Raw genomic sequence first — 18,081 nt, 5'->3', positions numbered from 1 at the left:
GGAGAAGTATTAAAAGCAAATTCTAAACAACTTTAATTTTCTCTGGTTTATGGAAGGGGTTTTGTGTTTATTATAGTGTTTACAAAGAAGCTTCTTGGAACTGTTTTGTTTTAAATGTAAAAGCAATGAATTAAACTAGACTAATTTGGAGATACTTTCTTCTGAAGATCCATGAAAAAGAAGCAGTACTGAAGTGAAAGAAAAGGAGAAACTGATCCACTATAAAGGGGTGATGTCAAAAAAAATGGACTGTTTCATGGCTGGAAAAAATGTCAGTGTGCAAATCACTGTTTCTGAGACACTTAGTTTTTAAATTTAATTGTGGAGTTAGTGCCAGGAACCCAAGGACTCAGTGATATTAATTATACAAGTTGAGACTGTACTGAAGTGGCATTACTTTCCTGACAGACAAAGACACAAGATACAAGACATGCCTTCCTATGGGGGCACACAGTATTGTACAGATCTTGAGAGATGAATAAGAAAATATTGAGGCCAGTTTTCTTCCAAAAACTGATTAACTCCTTTGTGACCTTTCTATTGCACTTCTTGACAGCTTAGGAAAAACTCAAAATATGCTTTTTCCATCATAAATTGTTTTCTGATACACAGGAAAAGTATTAAGTAATCCTAGCCCTTATTATCATCAGAGGTAGGGTCAGGCACACTTTCAGCAGTGCCACTGAGTGACTGTACAGATCAAGCATTTTAGAAATCTCTGTCCCCTGGATCAGTAAGATTTAAAATAACAAATGTACCTCCTTCAAGCTATAAAAATCTCGTGAAGATCTGTGAAATTATTGAAAGCTTTTCCAGCTATATGGGGAATTGGAGTCATGGTGTGTGACAGGTTCACCAGATGTGCTTGTCTAAGGCAGCCTTCAAAGTCTTAGCTCTAATGAGGGTGAACTCTGCTCTCCAAGCTTTCTGGTGATGAGCATTATAGGGCTTTACTATAAGGAGCCTGCAACAACATGACTTGTATAATACTTGTCTCTGGGAATAATGTGATTAGCAATATTACTGCTGTGAGGTGCAGGAAAAGTCATGAAGGTGTTCCATTTAATATGGTACATTTTAAACACTGCTCTTATCTGAATAAATTGGTCACTAGGTGGCAGAAGGAAAATATGTCTACTCCTCAAAAAATTCCAGTACATGTGCTCTTGTATTCCCCTTTGTCTAGCTCCTTGGTGGTTATTCTAGTTCCTTTGTTTGGGCTATGTGACTGAAAATCACCCCAGGATACAAATCCTCACGTGCTGTATAATGACTCTTGTAAGGGATCCATGATTTGCCTTAGAGAAGGATTTTGAATGAAAGAAGAAACAGCCAGGTGTTTCTGGGAAGTGGAAGAAGTTAATGCAACTTCCTATATTTTGCACACAGGCATGAAAATAGGCTTACCTTTCAGTTTTATCCTTTCTTAGTTTACAAGTGTTTGTTCTTCAGTTTCTGAGTTTGAACCATCAAGCAGCTTTCCTCTGTAGCCTGGTGTGTCAAATCAAAGAGATTTGGTAACTCATCATGTTCAGTTAAAAATAATAGGGCAAACCTGAAGCTTTAAATTAAGTAACGAGGTGTCTTTTCTCCTACTAAATGTTTCAGCCTCTGTAGTTTTTGGGTTTGGGTGCTAGGATAGGACTGCTTAGAACATGTATGAATTATCCATTTTCTAAGATGTTGATTGCAGTGTAATAGGTTGCATGCTGTCCTGGCTATAATACCACAATGTAACACATATTTTTTTCCAAGGTAAATATAAGTGTAATACATATATTTTAGAACTGCACTGCCTCACTTGAAACAAATGCCTTCTTTCACTGTTTCTCCTCTCTAGACCATAACATCTTGTCATTCTGACAGTAACCATCTTGGGATAAGTAATTTTAACCTGACTATGCCAATAAAATTACCTTTTTTAGTGGTATATAAAACAATTTTGAACTAAACCCACCAGATTGTGTCTATCCACTAAATCCTTGTGTGTCCTTTTTGTTTGTTTTTTATTTTTTCCCCTAAAATACTGCTTATCCTTAAAATACTGCTTTCCTTCTTAGTTCCACTGGAAATTATTAAGCTTGTTCTCAGGGTACCTTCTGTTGGAGCATTACTAAGAGTTTTAGCTTCTGTTTAATAGTTCAGTTTAAAGAGGCAGCATAAATCCTACCAGTATGTCTTCTAGAAATTGCATAATACCATATCAAAGCACTGGAACACTTTCTTAGGAGTACTCTTTAGATTATTTTAGACCATCAGTGGATAAGGACAATAAATATTATGAAGGATGTGAAACAGCCATGGCTGTGCAAGTGAATATTAACATCAATGAAGGTATGATTTAATAAATTAAATTATTTTTGATTATCTTCCTGTGCATCACCAACTGTGACATGTGTTGAGATAGTAGCATTGAGGTGAAACCACAGACCTCCATGAATTGGGACTGGAAGGCTGCATAATCTCCATCTGAAAATGCTGAAAGAACTAGTAGGTGAAATTGCAGGCCTGGGAGCACATTTTTACAGTAAAATTTAAGTAGTCTGATGCTGTCTTATGTGAATGGTGACAGCATCAGACTAAGTTGTGTTGACAGTGCTTGTATTGAGAAAGTAAAGGAAATGTGATCCAGGCAACTGGAGTCGTTAATTTTTATATGTTTTACAACAAATTTAAAGACTTGGAGCTAACTGAAGAGTGGAATAGAGTGAAATATAGATTTTTAAGCAAAGGTGTTGTCTCTGCCAGGATTTTCTGTAGAGTTCTAGTTAATCTCTTATAGAAAGAAATTAATCTACCCAGATACCACATGGGAAGCAATTTGTTATTCTAGTGTGTGGTGTAGTGGAATTTCAAAGTGGTGTTAGGCAGCAAGGGAAAAGTAAACAAGCACTACTGAAAGGAGAAGTAGCAGGCAACTGGCAAATCATTTTTGACTCTTGTTTTGTATTTAAAATAATATTTTTGTGCCAGTTTAACTTGGCACAAAATAGAGGCACTAAATGGATTTGCTCATGACAGCAAGTTGGGAAGCACCATCATCAGGAGAGGCAAGTGAGGTTGTTGCACAGACAGGAAGAATTGGATGACTGTGTTGGAAATGGGATAATGTTCAGTGGTGCAGAGCAGCAGGCTGTGTTCTTGGAAAATATAACAAGAATTTCTGCTAGAAGCTGGGAGCTCAGTGGTAGAGGAGAAGATGGATTTGGATGTATCAGCAGAAACTGGATCAGGCTGAATTTCCATTTGGCACACTACCTTTTCTTGGTGGTGATGGGAAGGGCTGGCTTCTGGGGTGAGGCACAGTCAGGTGCCACCTTTGGCTTTGGTGGTGAGGGCTGGAGAGTGCATGTGGCAGTTGTTATTTGGCATTTGTATGCAGTGGGAAGAACCTGCAGGAAAGCAAAGTGTCCTCAGAGTCCCTTACAGCCCTCAGGGTAATTCTATATGATTAATCTGCTGAGGTTGCCTTAAAGGGGGCAGTATGATAATGCTATGGATGTGAATGTAAACAAAATCCCAATAAAAAAAATTCCAGATTGTTGAGGTGTTACCAGTAAAGAGAAGATATATCTGTGCCATTATGGGAGGATCTGGTGAGAAAACAGCTGGAGTATTTTATGTAGAACCACGCACAAGAAAGGTATGTTAACATTAGGAGGGAAAGAAAAAAAAAGCATTACAAAGTGAGTGGATAATTATGTTCAGCTTATGTTCCAAAAGGAGACTTACTTGGTTTGGTAAATGAAGGGAGAGCACAAGCCTGATGCAAGTATATCAGCGTGAACTGCTGAAACTAGTGCAGAAACTTAGTACAAGAGTAGAAATAACATCAATTTTGGAAAAAAATGTTTTTTTGTTCCAGTGTGTTAGTGCAGGTCCAATAGCTCTTCCTGATGGAAAGGACAGCTGATTTCTAAATGTTTAAGACAGATATTGGTTGCCTGAAATGATGAGAGGGGTTTGCCAAGGATGGGAGTAGTCTTCTGCAGCCCTGTATACCTATCTGTTGACATATCTTCTTAGAGGGAAGCCATCACAGCAACTTTATTTAAAACTGTTTTGTGAAAGTAGTACCCGAAGAGATGACTAGAAAAATTATGCTTACCTCTTCTGCTTAGTTTCAGGTGGCATTTAAAAAAAAAAAACCATTATTTCTAGTCTGTGCTCACTGAGAATTGCAGGTTGGACTAATTTGAGACCAGCAATAATAGTATTATTAGCAAATACCTTTCATTTCATTGTCCTGTTTTCTTTTTTTTTTCTTTTTTTTTTATGGTTACATTTGGATTCCATTTTATCTCTCCTGAAATCTTGAAAACTCTACAGTGTTTTCGCCATTTCCTTTTTATACTAGACCACTACATTTTTTACACTGAGTTAGGAATGCTAAACAACACAAGAGTTCTCTTGGAAGCAAGGAATAAAAGTAGTGGGAAGATAAACTACTCCCTCTCAAGTCGTCGTGGGCAAACAGCAACTGGGAGGGTGTAATCGTTACCTTTTTGTTTTTTCACTGCCAGGTTATTTGTGTGTTTCCAGCTGCCTCTCAACCCGCCTTCCTCTAGGATGCTTTTGTCCAGCCAGCTGGGATTCTTTAACTCGCTGCTGATAGTGTTTGGAAGCTGGGTTAAGAGTCCTAAAGTAGCTCCCTGCTCAGCCCCCTCTGTTAAAGCAGAGCAGCTGCTTTTCAGACACCCTGAATGCTGGGAGGGCTGAGAGGAGGAGCCTGAGCCCTGATGCTTCAAAGGAAAAATGTCACTTCAACTCCATAAGCTGAACAGCCCTGGGGAAGTATTAAACAGAAACTCTGGGCCATCTGGGGCAGAGGCAGAGGGTGGCTTGGTCGCTGATGTAGCATTAGTGTGCTGCAGAAATTATTGTAGTCTAAGAAGCCTGGGTGTCTTTGGAGCTTCTTTAGGCTTTTGGTGCAGCCCTTAAATAAATATGACCTTTTCAAAGCATTTTAATTGTTTATGAAGCTGGCCTTCAATGAGAGGCAAGACATAGATAGTTTGAGGAAAGGAGATATTGCTGGGCAGGATGGCTTTGATGAAATGTGGGGAGAGAATCTTGGTTTTACTCCATCAAAGACAGTGCGTGTGACACCTTCCTTGTCCCTTTTTGGTGATGATAGTGTCAGATGTTTACTTCTGACAGGTAGGGTGGCAAGTGTAGCATCTTCAAAATATGCTTTGAATGCTCTGGTCTTCAGCTAGTAATGGCTGTGTCTTTGTGAGCTGTTCCTGCATTCATGCCTTTGGGTGGCTAGGAGGTGTGTCAGTTGTGTAATATTCTTATGAGCCTGTATGATTTTCACTTCTAGGGAAAGAAAATGCCCCAGGAATTTGGTGATGGGGATATTCCAAAATTTGATGGAGCAGGTTACGACAAAGACCTGATCGAAGCTCTTGAAAGAGACATTGTATCAAGGAATCCAAGCATTCATTGGTATGAGGATTTTCTCAATTCAAATGTTTTTGCTAGTCTGGGAAAGGAGAGAAATTACCCATCTTCAAACTCCTAAAACAGGGAGACAACATAATCTTCTACTGATAGGCAAAAATGAGATCTTCTGCTTTAACAGTTTATTAATTTGATTAAAGTTAAGCTTTTGTTGCTAATTGATATTATGGGCAGTACACCCATTACAGGTACTGCTGAAATGAGTGTACACCCCAGAGATCTTTAAAAACACTGCTTTGGTGTTCACATTGACCAAAACAATTTTTAATTAAGCAGCTCTGGATAACTTGAGTTGAAAATAATTTTTTCCCTGCCTTCCAAAAGTGGATTCAATTTTAGGTCACAGTATGATAGGAATGCTCTCATGAGACATATGCTTGCATGCTAAGGAAATGGTACTAAGTGAAAATCTTTTCTATTTCTGTTGTATAAATATAGAAGAAATATAGTTGTATGAGAGTCTTATACAGCTTTCTTCATCTTGCACAGGGATGACATAGCAGATTTGGAAGAAGCCAAGAAATTATTAAGAGAAGCTGTTGTGCTTCCAATGTGGATGCCTGATTTTTTCAAAGGGATCAGAAGACCTTGGAAGGTGAGAATTTATGTGGTGTTTTAGTAAATGGTAAGCTGTAGCTATGTGTGTGTCCTGATGTAATGTATGGATGGCTGTAGCAAAGGCTAAAAAGGTAAATGGGAACGATCCTGAATTTGTTTATTAAATCCTTTCACAATGATTCATGTAAAAGGCACTGAAAGAAACAGAGTGAGCAGTAATTTCTGTTTATTTACCCTCTTATAGCTTGTTGATATTATAATACTTTCTATATGCCAGCCTGTAGATATGAGCACACAGATTATATTGACTGAAGCAGAAATGCATAATAGATAGCTCTACATAGGCTTATGGTGTCCAGTTCCCAAAAGAAAGCACTTCCCAAAATGTTTCACCTATCCCTCACTCAGGCTGCAAACTGCAGCCTGGATGGAAGCAAGGAAGGAGGGGACCAGTCAGGTGACTTAGCTTTGCAGTTACATTTACAGCTGGGCATAGTTGCAGCTGGAGTAAGAAAATTTGGACTAGGAGAAGGAGTTGCAAGCAGGGCAACAGGAAGGATATAGGGTTGAACTAGGCTGATTGACCAGAAGTGAGTCCAATCTAGGTCTTGCTAAGAGCTAAGAAGGAAGAGGAGGGAGGAGTTTGGCAAGTATTTTTGTAAACAGCAAACAAAATGTTCTTGCTTCTGATGTGGAAGGGGTTGATGCTTGCTTGGGGTATAACTAGTCACAACACAAGGCCTTTTTGGTTACTGAGAAGCATTACTGGGGAAAAGAGACTGTTGCAAATGGTGTGTTATTCTGAGTGTGGAAGGCAATGGCACGTGTAGGGAATGCTGTGTACATGAGTAGTTTCCTGTTTAGTATGCTGGTTCAGCAGCATGGATCAGATCTTGCTTTACTAACACTTATTCTGTCTTCTCCTGATTGGTCCTTGTGCTTCCCTGGCTTATACTTAGGTCAGACCCAGCAGGAGCTGGGAGATGGCTGATTGAGAGCTGTTCACAGGGGTTTTAGTGGATTGCAGGGAGAGAGCCCAAACATACAGTCCATGCAAACCTAGCCCCAGGCTATAGGGCCTTTGGAGTGCTTGTGGTCAGTACCAGTGGCCTTAGGGTTAACTGAGCTATCATCTTGGACAGAGCCTAGATGTTGTGGGTTACATGTGCAGGGTGAGATTTTAGTGTATTTTGAACAGCTGAGTCTCTTTTCTTCTTGGCTTAGAGGAAGTTGATCCATGCTCTTATTATAGACTATGGGGGCCCCATCTGTCTAGTGTTCAAAATCTAATGGAGTAAAGATCTGCTCTGCTTTTTTTTTTCACCTGTTAGCATGCATAGAGGATGTAGTGGCCATCTGTCTTTAAGGCAGGTATCTCAGCAGACTGCAGGAAATGTGAAAAATGCCACTGGCCTTGTCTCCAAGTGTTGCAGCAGTGGATAAAGGAGCAACAGCTTGGTCCTTTGAAGAGTTACAGTCTCCATCTCCTTGCATGGAACTACCTTTTCCTACTGAGCAGTGTCACCTCTGAAAACCAGGTGGTTGTAGACATGGGAAAGATTCTAAGATTATTTCCTCTATTCAGTGTGAAATGCAAATTGATTTCTGACAAGGTTATGAAGAGTCTTCATTGTTAGCCTTTTCCCTGGTGACTTGTGAAGCTGTAACTCTCATGAATTTATTTTTCACACAGAACAGCATGTATTTTCCCTTCTGTTGACCTCTGACTGTGCTATAAGGATGAGAACTATTGAAGGGAAGGCTGTTTCTTGCAGTAATCAGTGTAGCAGCAGGCATTTGTTGAGCTTAGGAATTCAGGACAATAATTCAGGGAAAAAGGCAGCCGAAGCTGGTTTTGGATGTTCAGACTCCCCTGAGAACAATTCCCAAGACAGCCCTCACAGTTTGTGCCTGTATTCAGAGGACTGTGCCTTGTCTGAAGGAGCCAGCTGTCTTCCCTGATTCAACACAGGTGCTGTGTAGTTGCAGCCACGGGTTTCTGAGTGTCCATGGCTTTGCTCTTTCTGTTCCTCTGAACCGTTTTGTGCCAAGAAAGCCTGGTTGCTCACTGTGCTTCCCACTGCTCTGCTAGTGATTGTTACAACAACAAGAAGTAACCCTGCAGTGATTTCATCAAAACACTTACTCCCTGCGGTGCATTTCAGCTTCTTATTGGAATACTTTGGATTAACAGAGCCTTAGAGGAAGAATAAAGAAGTCTTTGTGTTTGTCAAGGATTTTAAATAGTAAGTGGCAGTAAGTTTGCAGAAAGAGCAACTTGATCCTGTGCGTTTCTGTTTGCAGCCATGCATGTCTTGTTTTGCTGCAAACTCAAGTTCTTTTTTTGTTTTTTTTTTAACTGATATTTCTATTGTCTCTATCCCCAAAGAGCTTGATTTTCCCCTGGCTTTACACCTGGTGTGTCTGCTTTGCACCTGTGTGGTGCACATGTATTATTCCACCAGTATCACGTGCAAGGTAACCCTTCCTGTAACACTTAGCAGGAGGTGCAAAGTGAAGGGCTTCAGTTTTGGCAGTGTACAGAATGTGTCCCTGAAGCCAGGATTTGACCTTCCAGAATAATGGAGAATTGAACCAGTATCCCAAAAATGTCATTACTTCCCTGTGTCACCAGATCCTGCACTAAACACAGTTTATCAAGCACATGCTCTGAATGTGATTTGAATTGAGGTGAAACTTTTTCAAAAATACTAAATGAACACATTTGAAGCTCAGAGAGAGCAGTAAGTCATCTCTGACCTGCATATTACAGCCTGGGAAATTTTCACCCAGTCACTCCAGGGTTGTATTTGCAATATTGTTGTAATATCAGTATAACTGTGCAGCATCTCAAATCGGAATGTCTGAGTGTTCAGGGGGAGAAAAGAGAGTCCATTTAGTTTTTATGCTTGCTGCTCTGGGGCTTAGGAAACCTTGAGCAGCCTGAGGAGTGACTTTGGACTGTTAGCTGTAGAGATGGTGTGTGAACATTTCTGACTTAATTTACCGATGAATGTATGTTGAGCTTGCATTAGCTAAGTATTAAATGGCAATAAAGGTATTAAGAGTTAATGGAAAATGGAGTACAGAGAGGCTATTGCTTTAGAATGGCACATTTTTGAATAATTGCATTCCCGGTTGATTTGTTTTTATAGATCTCTTCCATGTCATCCTTTGTGCTTTTTGAAGTAAATTTTTTTGAGGAACAGATGAAATCTAATTTGCTGTGTGGCTTGCATTTAAAAGATATTTTATTGCTGTGGCATTTTATGTAAGTTATTAATTGCAAAGCACATTATGATGTGCAATTCTAACTCTAGCTAATTTGATTACCCTTGCAATACAGTACAATTTTAGGAAACTCTTGTTAGCATGTAATAAGATCTTGCAATTGGGAGGGGAAAAAAAAGCCAAGCTGCTTGGGCACTACATTTTCACTGATTTACTTGAAATCACAGGGCCCTATACTAGTACTATGCAGAACATGAAAGAGTGTTTTGTCCTTATGCTGAAAGGGTTGGAAAGACTACCCATAAAGATGGCTGTATTTAGTAGTATTAACCCATCTCAGTGATATGATCTTAACATGAGTTCTGAGAGCACTGTGTATAAAGCCAAAAACCTGTTTGTGTAATGATGGGTAAATGTGCTGAGCTGCAGACGTGTGCTGCTTTCTTTCAGAGACCCAGATGGAAAGATACCAACCTGGGACTTAACAATTGTTTCTGGTTTAAAGCTTTCTGAATAATCACTGAAGTTCAGATTAGGCTTTTGTGGGACTAAGCAGTAGTGCACATGAGCCACAGTTGCTTATCTGTAAAACAGGAATAGCAGTGCAGTCCAGTCATCCAACAGCATGATGAGGATGGTGTTTCAGCCAGGAATTGCTGTGATGCAGTGGTGTGGTCACAGGAACATTGAGATCGGGAGATTAAGCGAAAAACAAACAGATGTATTCAGTGAATGCTCTCATGCAAACGTAAACATCAGCCAGATTCATACATATTGTCAGGATATTTTGGGAAAATATTTTCCTGTAGAAAATTTCTCTGCTGAGGGAGCACAACTTACTGTGAAAGCATTTTGGTTTCTGTGAAACTTTCTCATGAAAGGGCCTTTGTTCCAAAAAAAGAATTTACTATCTTCGTCTGCCTGTGCAGCCCCTTGTGACCTGAGAAAGGCCTAAGTTCAAGTCTAGACTCTGTTTGATTCTGAGCTAGACTGTAAATCTTGTCCATTTCCTAGGTGATAAGTGGAAGCAATAGTTACTGGCTTTTGTGGTTCTGACTCCAGTGGAGTGGTAAGAAGAAATGGCAGAACACTTCCACACTATCCTCAAAAACAGGATACATGTCTTCTGTTTTCCACTGATGAGGATTATGTTATTAATTTAAATCCAGATCTCGGCTCATACTGAGGTATTGTGTAGAGTACCAATGGCAAAGTTTTCTTAATTTGTTGTTCATTACCTTTGCTCTCACCTTTCAGGGTGTGCTGATGGTTGGTCCTCCTGGCACTGGCAAAACAATGCTAGCAAAAGCTGTTGCTACAGAATGTGGGACAACATTCTTCAACGTGTCTTCCTCTACACTGACGTCTAAGTACAGAGGCGAGTCAGAGAAGCTGGTCCGCCTCCTGTTTGAAATGGTATGTCCTTGATGGTGTGGTCTGGGGCTCACTAAGGTGAGAAAGGACAGCACTCTTGGAGTCCTGCCCTTCCAGGAGCATGTTGGAAGCATGGAGTTCACTGAACTGACACCCCCTCAACCAATTAGAAAAACATCATTTCTGGGTTTCTACATACGGTATGTTTCTGAGGATTAAGAAGGAAATTGTTCATCACCCATGTTTAGGATAGTGTTTTCCAGAGTAAATAGAGTTGTGACCTCAACAGAAATTGGTTATGGGGTAACAATGGCATATGAAGTAGATTTGAAATTGGAAGGGGTTTGGAACAGTTATTCTACGTGTTCTAGTTCTGTCTTTGTTCTGAATGATGGTCACAAGCCTCTCAGTGAAGCTGTGGGTATAGTCCATCTTGCAGGGTGTGTGAAGGACAAGTCCATGTGGACTATACCTCTGGGACCCCCACTGCACTCCTGTAACATTCACAGCTAAAACCTGAGTTTCTCGAGATTGCTGATCTCCCTTCTGTCCCTTGTGCTTAACCCTCACCAGCCCAAAACCTGGACATGAAAATAGCCTGTATTGTGTCGAGAACACTATCCCATTGTGGTAGTGTTTCTTTTCCCCTTTTCAATGTCATTTTCTGGGGAAAACCAACCAACACTGACCCAAGGAGTACAATTTAAAGTGTGTAAACCTCAGCATATGACAGTTTGTAAATCAAGGTCCTGAACTCCTCCCTTGTGACAGTCAGGGAAGACGTGTCTGCAGCATGTCCTGCAGGCTGGGCTGTGGTGTGCTGAGGGCCTGTGCTTGCTGAGCAGCCCTAATAGCGATGTTTCCATTTGAATGAAGGCTCGGTTTTACGCGCCAACCACGATCTTCATTGACGAGATAGATTCCATCTGCAGCCGCCGAGGCACGTCTGACGAGCACGAGGCCAGCCGCAGAGTCAAGTCAGAGCTGCTGGTGCAAATGGATGGTAACAAGGGCTTAGATCTGGCTTTGAGGCTGGGATGCTGTTTCTTTACAGGTGGGAACGTAAGAACTTGAGCCATCTGGAAAAACCTGGCTTTATGGATAAGAGAAAAATGAGGCAGAACTTGAGATGAGTGTATTTTTGGAGTGTTCAACAACAGATAACTGAAAAGGGTGTTCTGCTTTATTTTTTTCTAAAATGACTATTTTTAGGGAGACTTGAAAGCTCATATTAAAGAGACACACACTCCAGGAGCAGCAGATAATGGAGATTTGTGCAGTTTAATGCAGGTATTTAATTTGTATTCAGTTTAAACAAAATTCTGCCCTTTGCTAGAGTCTCCAGCTGTGGAACCCCATTGTGACATCTGCTTTTGCTGTGTTCTATGATGGCAGCTAATATTACCCTTTTAAGTCAGATGTAGTACCTGTTTTGTGCAGGTGCACACAACAAGCATGACCATCTGAGGAATATTGTATGGTGTAGAGGTTTGATAGCCACCTTTATATTGCAGCTATCATAAACTGCTGTATATAAACTACTATTCAAAATGTTCTCAAATTTGCAGGTTCATTGTGGTAAGCTCAGGATAGGAAAGCTTTTGATCTCTTTGCAGTCCTATTTGGTAAGCTGAGTGACTCCCATTTCTTCTTGACAGAGATAGCACTGTCAGTGGGACTAGTAAGACTACACTCCCATATGGCTGTGTTATTAGCACTGTCAAAGATTGCCCTTCCCTGACTAAGGAAAATTATGATCTGTCCCTCTCTCTGTGATAATGATGGTCTTGTGACACCAAGCTATGGGAAGTTTGGAAAGGGACATAGGACTATAGAGAGCTGTTGCTTAGCTTTGTCCAGGCTATGTTTGTCTGTGCAGTGGTTCTCAGCAAGCATCTCAATCAAGAAGAGCTCTGGAGTAAAATGGCCCTGAACTGTTGTACTTGCAGGGGTAGGTGGTGCTCTGGAAAACGATGACCCTTCCAAGATGGTTATGGTATTATCTGCTACAAATTTTCCCTGGGATATTGACGAAGCTCTCCGACGGAGACTGGAGAAGAGGATTTATATACCTTTGCCCACAGGTATGGTTTGATAAGACCATTTTCCTTTCCTCTCTTTACAAGATGAGCTTAGGATTACTGCAGGACTGTTGTGTTTGTGAAGAATCCTGATGGTTTTGTGATGAGCAGTGTAATTCAGGGGTTAATAATTTGTCTGGATGGCTTTATTTTAAAGAGAGTGAGAAAAAGAGTAATACTGCTTGCTTGGGGGCTGAAAAACAAAGAGCTCTGGCATTTCATTGCAAGCCATTGATGGGTTCTTATATTTTGAAAGAGAGTTAGTTTTAATGAGCCTGGAATTATTTTAAATGTTTAATAGTCAGTCCTTGAGTGATCATCAAAGGCAGCCTTTGGACATGTTCGCAAATATTGCAAATGCACTCCATGCCCTTGCAGACAAATGGAAAGAAGTGGATCCATGAATTCTCACTTACAGGCTTAGTTCATTGCAAATCACTGCTTGCTTGCCTTTATTACTGTGCTTCCAGTCACTCAGAATGCAGCAGGCTGATTGCTTTCCTGCCCTAAGACATCTCAGCTTGTATTGTCTTTCCTAGCTGTCATTCACCTGTCCTATTAATTTTGAGATTCCTATCACTTGAAGTTTGCATAGCTCTGTTTCTTCTTGGTACAGTGGATGCCTCATCTCCCTGCATGAGCACTCAAGATAACAAGATGCATGTCCGAGGTGACAGTGGTTGTGATTGAGTTTAGCAGGTCTAAGGATATTTTATAGTTCTACAGCTTGTCTTTGCAGCTTACAGGCAGTAACAGCTCCTAACAGGATGCCTGTCTTTATGACCAATTAGTTTAAAATCCTATCAGCTCTTCCTCTTGTTTCTAATTAAACCAGATTGTTTTTGAACACAGTGTATTACACCCTGGACAACATAGGAGATGTGATCTGGTTTTATTTCCAGTCTTAGTTTCTGTTGTATCTATTCTGCAAGTAAGAATGTTGTGCTGCTCTGATGCATTTATAACTGTGCTGTGTGATTTGATGTAGTCAGGCATTTTAACTGAAAAAGCGGTATGGTAGCATTTATGCACCTGTATATTGTGGAATTTGATGCAAGCATATATTCTGTAGTGTTTAATTTTCAAAATGCTGCACAGACTTTCTTAGCCCCACAGCAATAATTAGAAGAATGTTCTCTGATGCAGGATACTCTCTGCAGATATGCTGTGTGTACATTGTGCTCTCTAAATAATAAATCCCCATTTTATAGCTAGTGCCAGTTGTGTGTGATGGATAACTCTGCTCTTGACAGTTCTGCAAAGCACACAAAACCAGCAGCTCTAGACAAGCTTTCTATTTTCTTTTGTATTTCTCCTTCCCCAAAAGTTAAAAAAATAAGAATTAGGCACATCAATGAATAAAACATAATGTGTTTTATTGGACATTTCTTTAAGACTTTAAGCCTTTCCTAGTGCTACTTCTTCTGTTGTGGTTGTCCTTTTTTATAGGTTATAAAAATTGATCACTTGGGGAATGAAAATGCTGAGCTGGCATATTTTTCCTGTATAGTGGAAGCCAGGAAACCAGTCATCCTCTTCTTTCCTACCCTTGTGCAGAGTAACAGGGAGGCCTAAGCTGCCAAATGTGAATTCCCTCTTACAAGCTTAGGCTGCTTAACATATGTACTCAAATGCACAATGCACGTGCCCTCTGCAAGAGAAATGGTTAATTGACTGCATAAGTGCTCATTTACACAGCTGGTTATTACTGTGTGCACACACTGCATCTGGGCAGGAAAGTGGGATATCAAGACATTTGTACTGAAAATATATTAATATATGTTTATTGTATTAATGTGTCTGTTTTCTATCAGGCTTGAGCTGATTTCTTGGGTCCCAACTGAATGAACTGCTTAAACATATGCTTAAAGTTCAGCCTGTTGTTAAGGGGTTTGTGCTGTCTGAAGCTCTTTTAATAGAATCCTTATTGTAGTTCTAATGAAACTCTATGAATAATATGCAGTCAAACCCATGAATAGGGAGTGGATCCAAAGGGATGAGAGAAGAAACAGAAATTTCTAGGACTGTGCTTTTGTGCCCTTGGGTACTTTGTGACCAAATGCTTTATCACCTGAGACATAACAGATATTTTTAATGACAGATCACTTTGACAAATATCTCTCGACCATGTTGTTTTAATATACTGCATTTAACAAAATACTTTACTGTATTTGATTGCACACTTCACTGTGATTTGTTCTCTCTCTTTTCTTATATTGAACTATTTTGTTCATACTTTTCACTGAAAAATTTGTGTTTATACCTTTTTTTAATGTAACTCTTGCCAGTCTTCAAACAAATATTTTTACATTCTAGCAAAAGGCAGAGCAGAACTACTTAAGATTAATCTTCGGGAAGTAGAACTAGATCCTGATATCAGCCTTGAAGAAATTGCTGAGAAGATTGAAGGCTATTCTGGTGCTGACATCACTAATGTTTGCAGGTATCTCATTGCTCTTAATTTGCAAATAGAACTGCATGGAAAGTTTTTTGCATTATTGCAGTATCCACTACAGCTGAAGTCACAGTGTCTATGTTTGAAACCCAAATCTATTTACTGTATTCGTGTGTTGTTGTCATGTGGAGTGGTCCAAATACCATGGAGTCTTTCTGTGAGATGTGGTTTTCTTGGCTATGAAGTGAAAAAAATCTGAGCAAATCTCATGGTACAAATGACTGCATTTACTGTAGTTGTCTGCATTGGTTAATGTAGAGCAAAGCAGATTGTTTTGGGTTTTTTAAATCCCATTCATTAGGAGCTAGAATTCCATAATCCAAAAAAATTCCTTTCACAGTATACTTCTTTGGGACTTTTTAATGCTTCTATATGTTTGGACAGCCCCCAGTGAAGCAGAGTCTTGGTGTCTACCTGGATCTTCTAGGTGCAAGGAGGATACAGATGATAATATTAGCATTTAATTTATTTCCATCCTGTTCCTATGATTTGTTTCATTTTTGACAAATCAATCTTTTTTCTGGTGAAGGGTAGGTATTTGAAGAAACTTATTTAAAGAAGTCTGTATCTCTTAAGAATCCTGTAAAGAGAAACTGATCCTGTAAGAGCATGGCTTGGGAATCTTTTTCTTCTCCCTCTGCTGCCTTTCTGAAAATGTGAAATCACTTCATGGATTTGGAAACACAGTGTGTGTCACGTAGTAGTGAAATTACCTGTTCTCCCTAAGGCTTGTGTTATCCCTTGCTGGGAAAAACCTGGGGAGAGAGAAAATGTAATTTCAGACTGCCTGTGGGCCACAGTGTGAGAAAATGAAGTGTTGTTCAAGCTGATGGGCCAGGCTGGCAGGATCTGAGCTGGGGAGGAGTCACAGAGCAGGCAGAGCCACTGCAGGACCACGTGTTGCTGTGTCTGGTGCCTCCTGCTCTGCCCTTCACACATCCAGGTGCTATGGACAAGCAGGCAGCCAAGCTGGGCTGCACTCTTAACCCTTGCTGACTGTCCTTTGGGGCTATGCTGCAGAAAGAAAGTTGAAGTCTAAAAGAAATGCAGTGTAAAAATGCAGACTACTTAAAAAAAGAGTCTTTGAGTTCGTCTCCCACTCTGCCCTTTTCTGCTCTAAAGTTGTAAAATTTCATCTCCATGAATCATTGTAAAAGGTTTTCAGTTTTATAGTTTTAATTATCTCAGCACATTTACCATATGCTTAAATGAGTTTTGGTGCCAATGCATTCTTTATGTTGAATTAATGTAGTGATCTGGGAACATGGAAGCTACAGAAGATGTGAACTGCATCTTCTATGGTAAATAAATGCCCTCCTAAGTGTTCCTGCCAGTGGTTTCTAGCAAGAGTATGCAATCAAAATTCATAGGCTTACAGCACACTCTGCTAGCAATTAGCTCCCATGCATTGTCCTGTATTTCCAGGGATGCATCTCTAATGGCAATGAGAAGACGTATTAATGGCCTAACTCCAGAAGAGATTCGTGCACTTTCTAAAGAGGAGCTTCAGATGCCGGTTACCAAGGGGGACTTTGAGCTGGCTCTGAAGAAAATCTCCAAATCTGTTTCTGCTGCAGACCTGGAGAAGTATGAAAAATGGATGGCGGAGTTTGGATCTGCTTAATCTCAGTGACAGCTTTCCTTTGCTGGAGTTTTATGGTTTTTGTTGTTCTCACTTTCAAAATGAGTTAGAAATCTTTTTAAAGGTTTAATAAAAGGTTTGCCTCTGCCCTCATCCCACCCCTTTCTGGTGACAGGACCTTTTAAGCTATTTGCCTTTAAAGGGAATGAACGCAATAATGAGCTGATATTGTAAAAGATATTTCATCTCTGAAGTAGAAAAATAAGACAAACAGGAAGGGAAAAATCATACTTCTGAGGGTAGTCTTTTTATTTTTCAAATGAAGAGCAGTGTTACTTAACTTCCTCCTAGTCATTTTTTTATGGCTGGAGTCAATAAATCAGCTGGGGGATGTGACTTCAGAGGAACAGACAAGGGCTTGCTGTACCCCCTGCTCTTAAGTGCTGCTTCTGCCTGCCTTGAGTGTGGCATCCAAGTTATTATTCTTTCTCTCTGTGCTCGGATATTCAGAGCAAAGCCTGTGGATTAATTGGCATTACACAGAGGAAATGAAGATCAGTTTTCCATCAAGACATGGGCCTGACTCTCCTCTCATGTACTCCCATTTGGAACTGATGTCACTTCAGACTGTTATCAGTGTTACCTGCAATGACTTCTGATGGAAATGAGAGGGAAAGAAAGAGGCGTGGATTGTTCTCAGTCCAGTTTATGCTTGTTCTCTGAACATAGTTTGAACCTGTTTGACCAGTAGGCACTTTGACTTAGACTATAACTTGCACTTTTTTGCTTATATATCATCTTGTGCTTTGTCTGTGCTATCTAAATGTAATTGTTATTGCTATTATTACTATTTTAGTATTAAGAGTTTAATAAAGACACTAATACCAAGACTGTATTAAAAACACAAGGCTGTCCTTAAAACAAGTGGCTGTGAACTTCCACTTCTGATTAGATATGATCTTTTTCCTAGCATACTAGGCAATGGGACTTGTACCTGTTTATGTTGTAGAACTGTTCATGCTTAATTTTTTTTTTTTTTGTGAAGATTTCTTAAAATGTATAAATTTTACGGGTTTAGTAATATTTAGAAAATAATCTGTATGGTCTCATTTATGTTTATAGCTGTTTCTTCCCTTCCCTCATACTAGTGCAGTGATGAGAAGGGTTCTAAAGACTAACATGAGAAATCCTCTCTAGAGTATACCTGTCACCCTGACTGTATGAACTTTTCACAGACTCAGCCTGCATGTCCAGCACAGGAAGGTTTCATGTGGCAGGAATGTGAAGGAGTGGTCAAATAACCAGATGTACAGAGAAATATGCAAGCTCTCGAG

The 18,081-nt window shown here is 40.0% G+C and overlaps 1 protein-coding gene across 2 annotated transcripts in view; it reads left to right on the top strand.

Moving 5' to 3' along the window:
• The window catches only part of KATNAL1 (katanin catalytic subunit A1 like 1), a 37,003-nt gene extending 19,368 nt beyond the window's left edge, over positions 1–17,635 (top strand). For both annotated transcript variants that reach the window (XM_056500605.1, XM_056500614.1), the window contains exons 5-11: positions 5,327–5,451; positions 5,956–6,061; positions 10,513–10,671; positions 11,506–11,632; positions 12,579–12,713; positions 15,027–15,153; positions 16,591–17,635. In XM_056500605.1, the coding sequence (XP_056356580.1) occupies positions 5,327–5,451; positions 5,956–6,061; positions 10,513–10,671; positions 11,506–11,632; positions 12,579–12,713; positions 15,027–15,153; positions 16,591–16,789 (978 nt within the window). In that variant the 3' untranslated portion in view covers positions 16,790–17,635. The remainder of the gene's footprint in view (positions 1–5,326; positions 5,452–5,955; positions 6,062–10,512; positions 10,672–11,505; positions 11,633–12,578; positions 12,714–15,026; positions 15,154–16,590) is intronic.
• Positions 17,636–18,081: the final 446 nt, after the last annotated feature.

This window comes from Oenanthe melanoleuca, chromosome 1 (genome assembly GCF_029582105.1).
Source record: "Oenanthe melanoleuca isolate GR-GAL-2019-014 chromosome 1, OMel1.0, whole genome shotgun sequence".
Taxonomy (NCBI): Eukaryota; Metazoa; Chordata; class Aves; order Passeriformes; family Muscicapidae; genus Oenanthe; species Oenanthe melanoleuca.
The sequence above is the reverse complement of the archived record's forward strand: the minus strand, read 5'-3'. Positions and strand labels throughout refer to the sequence as shown.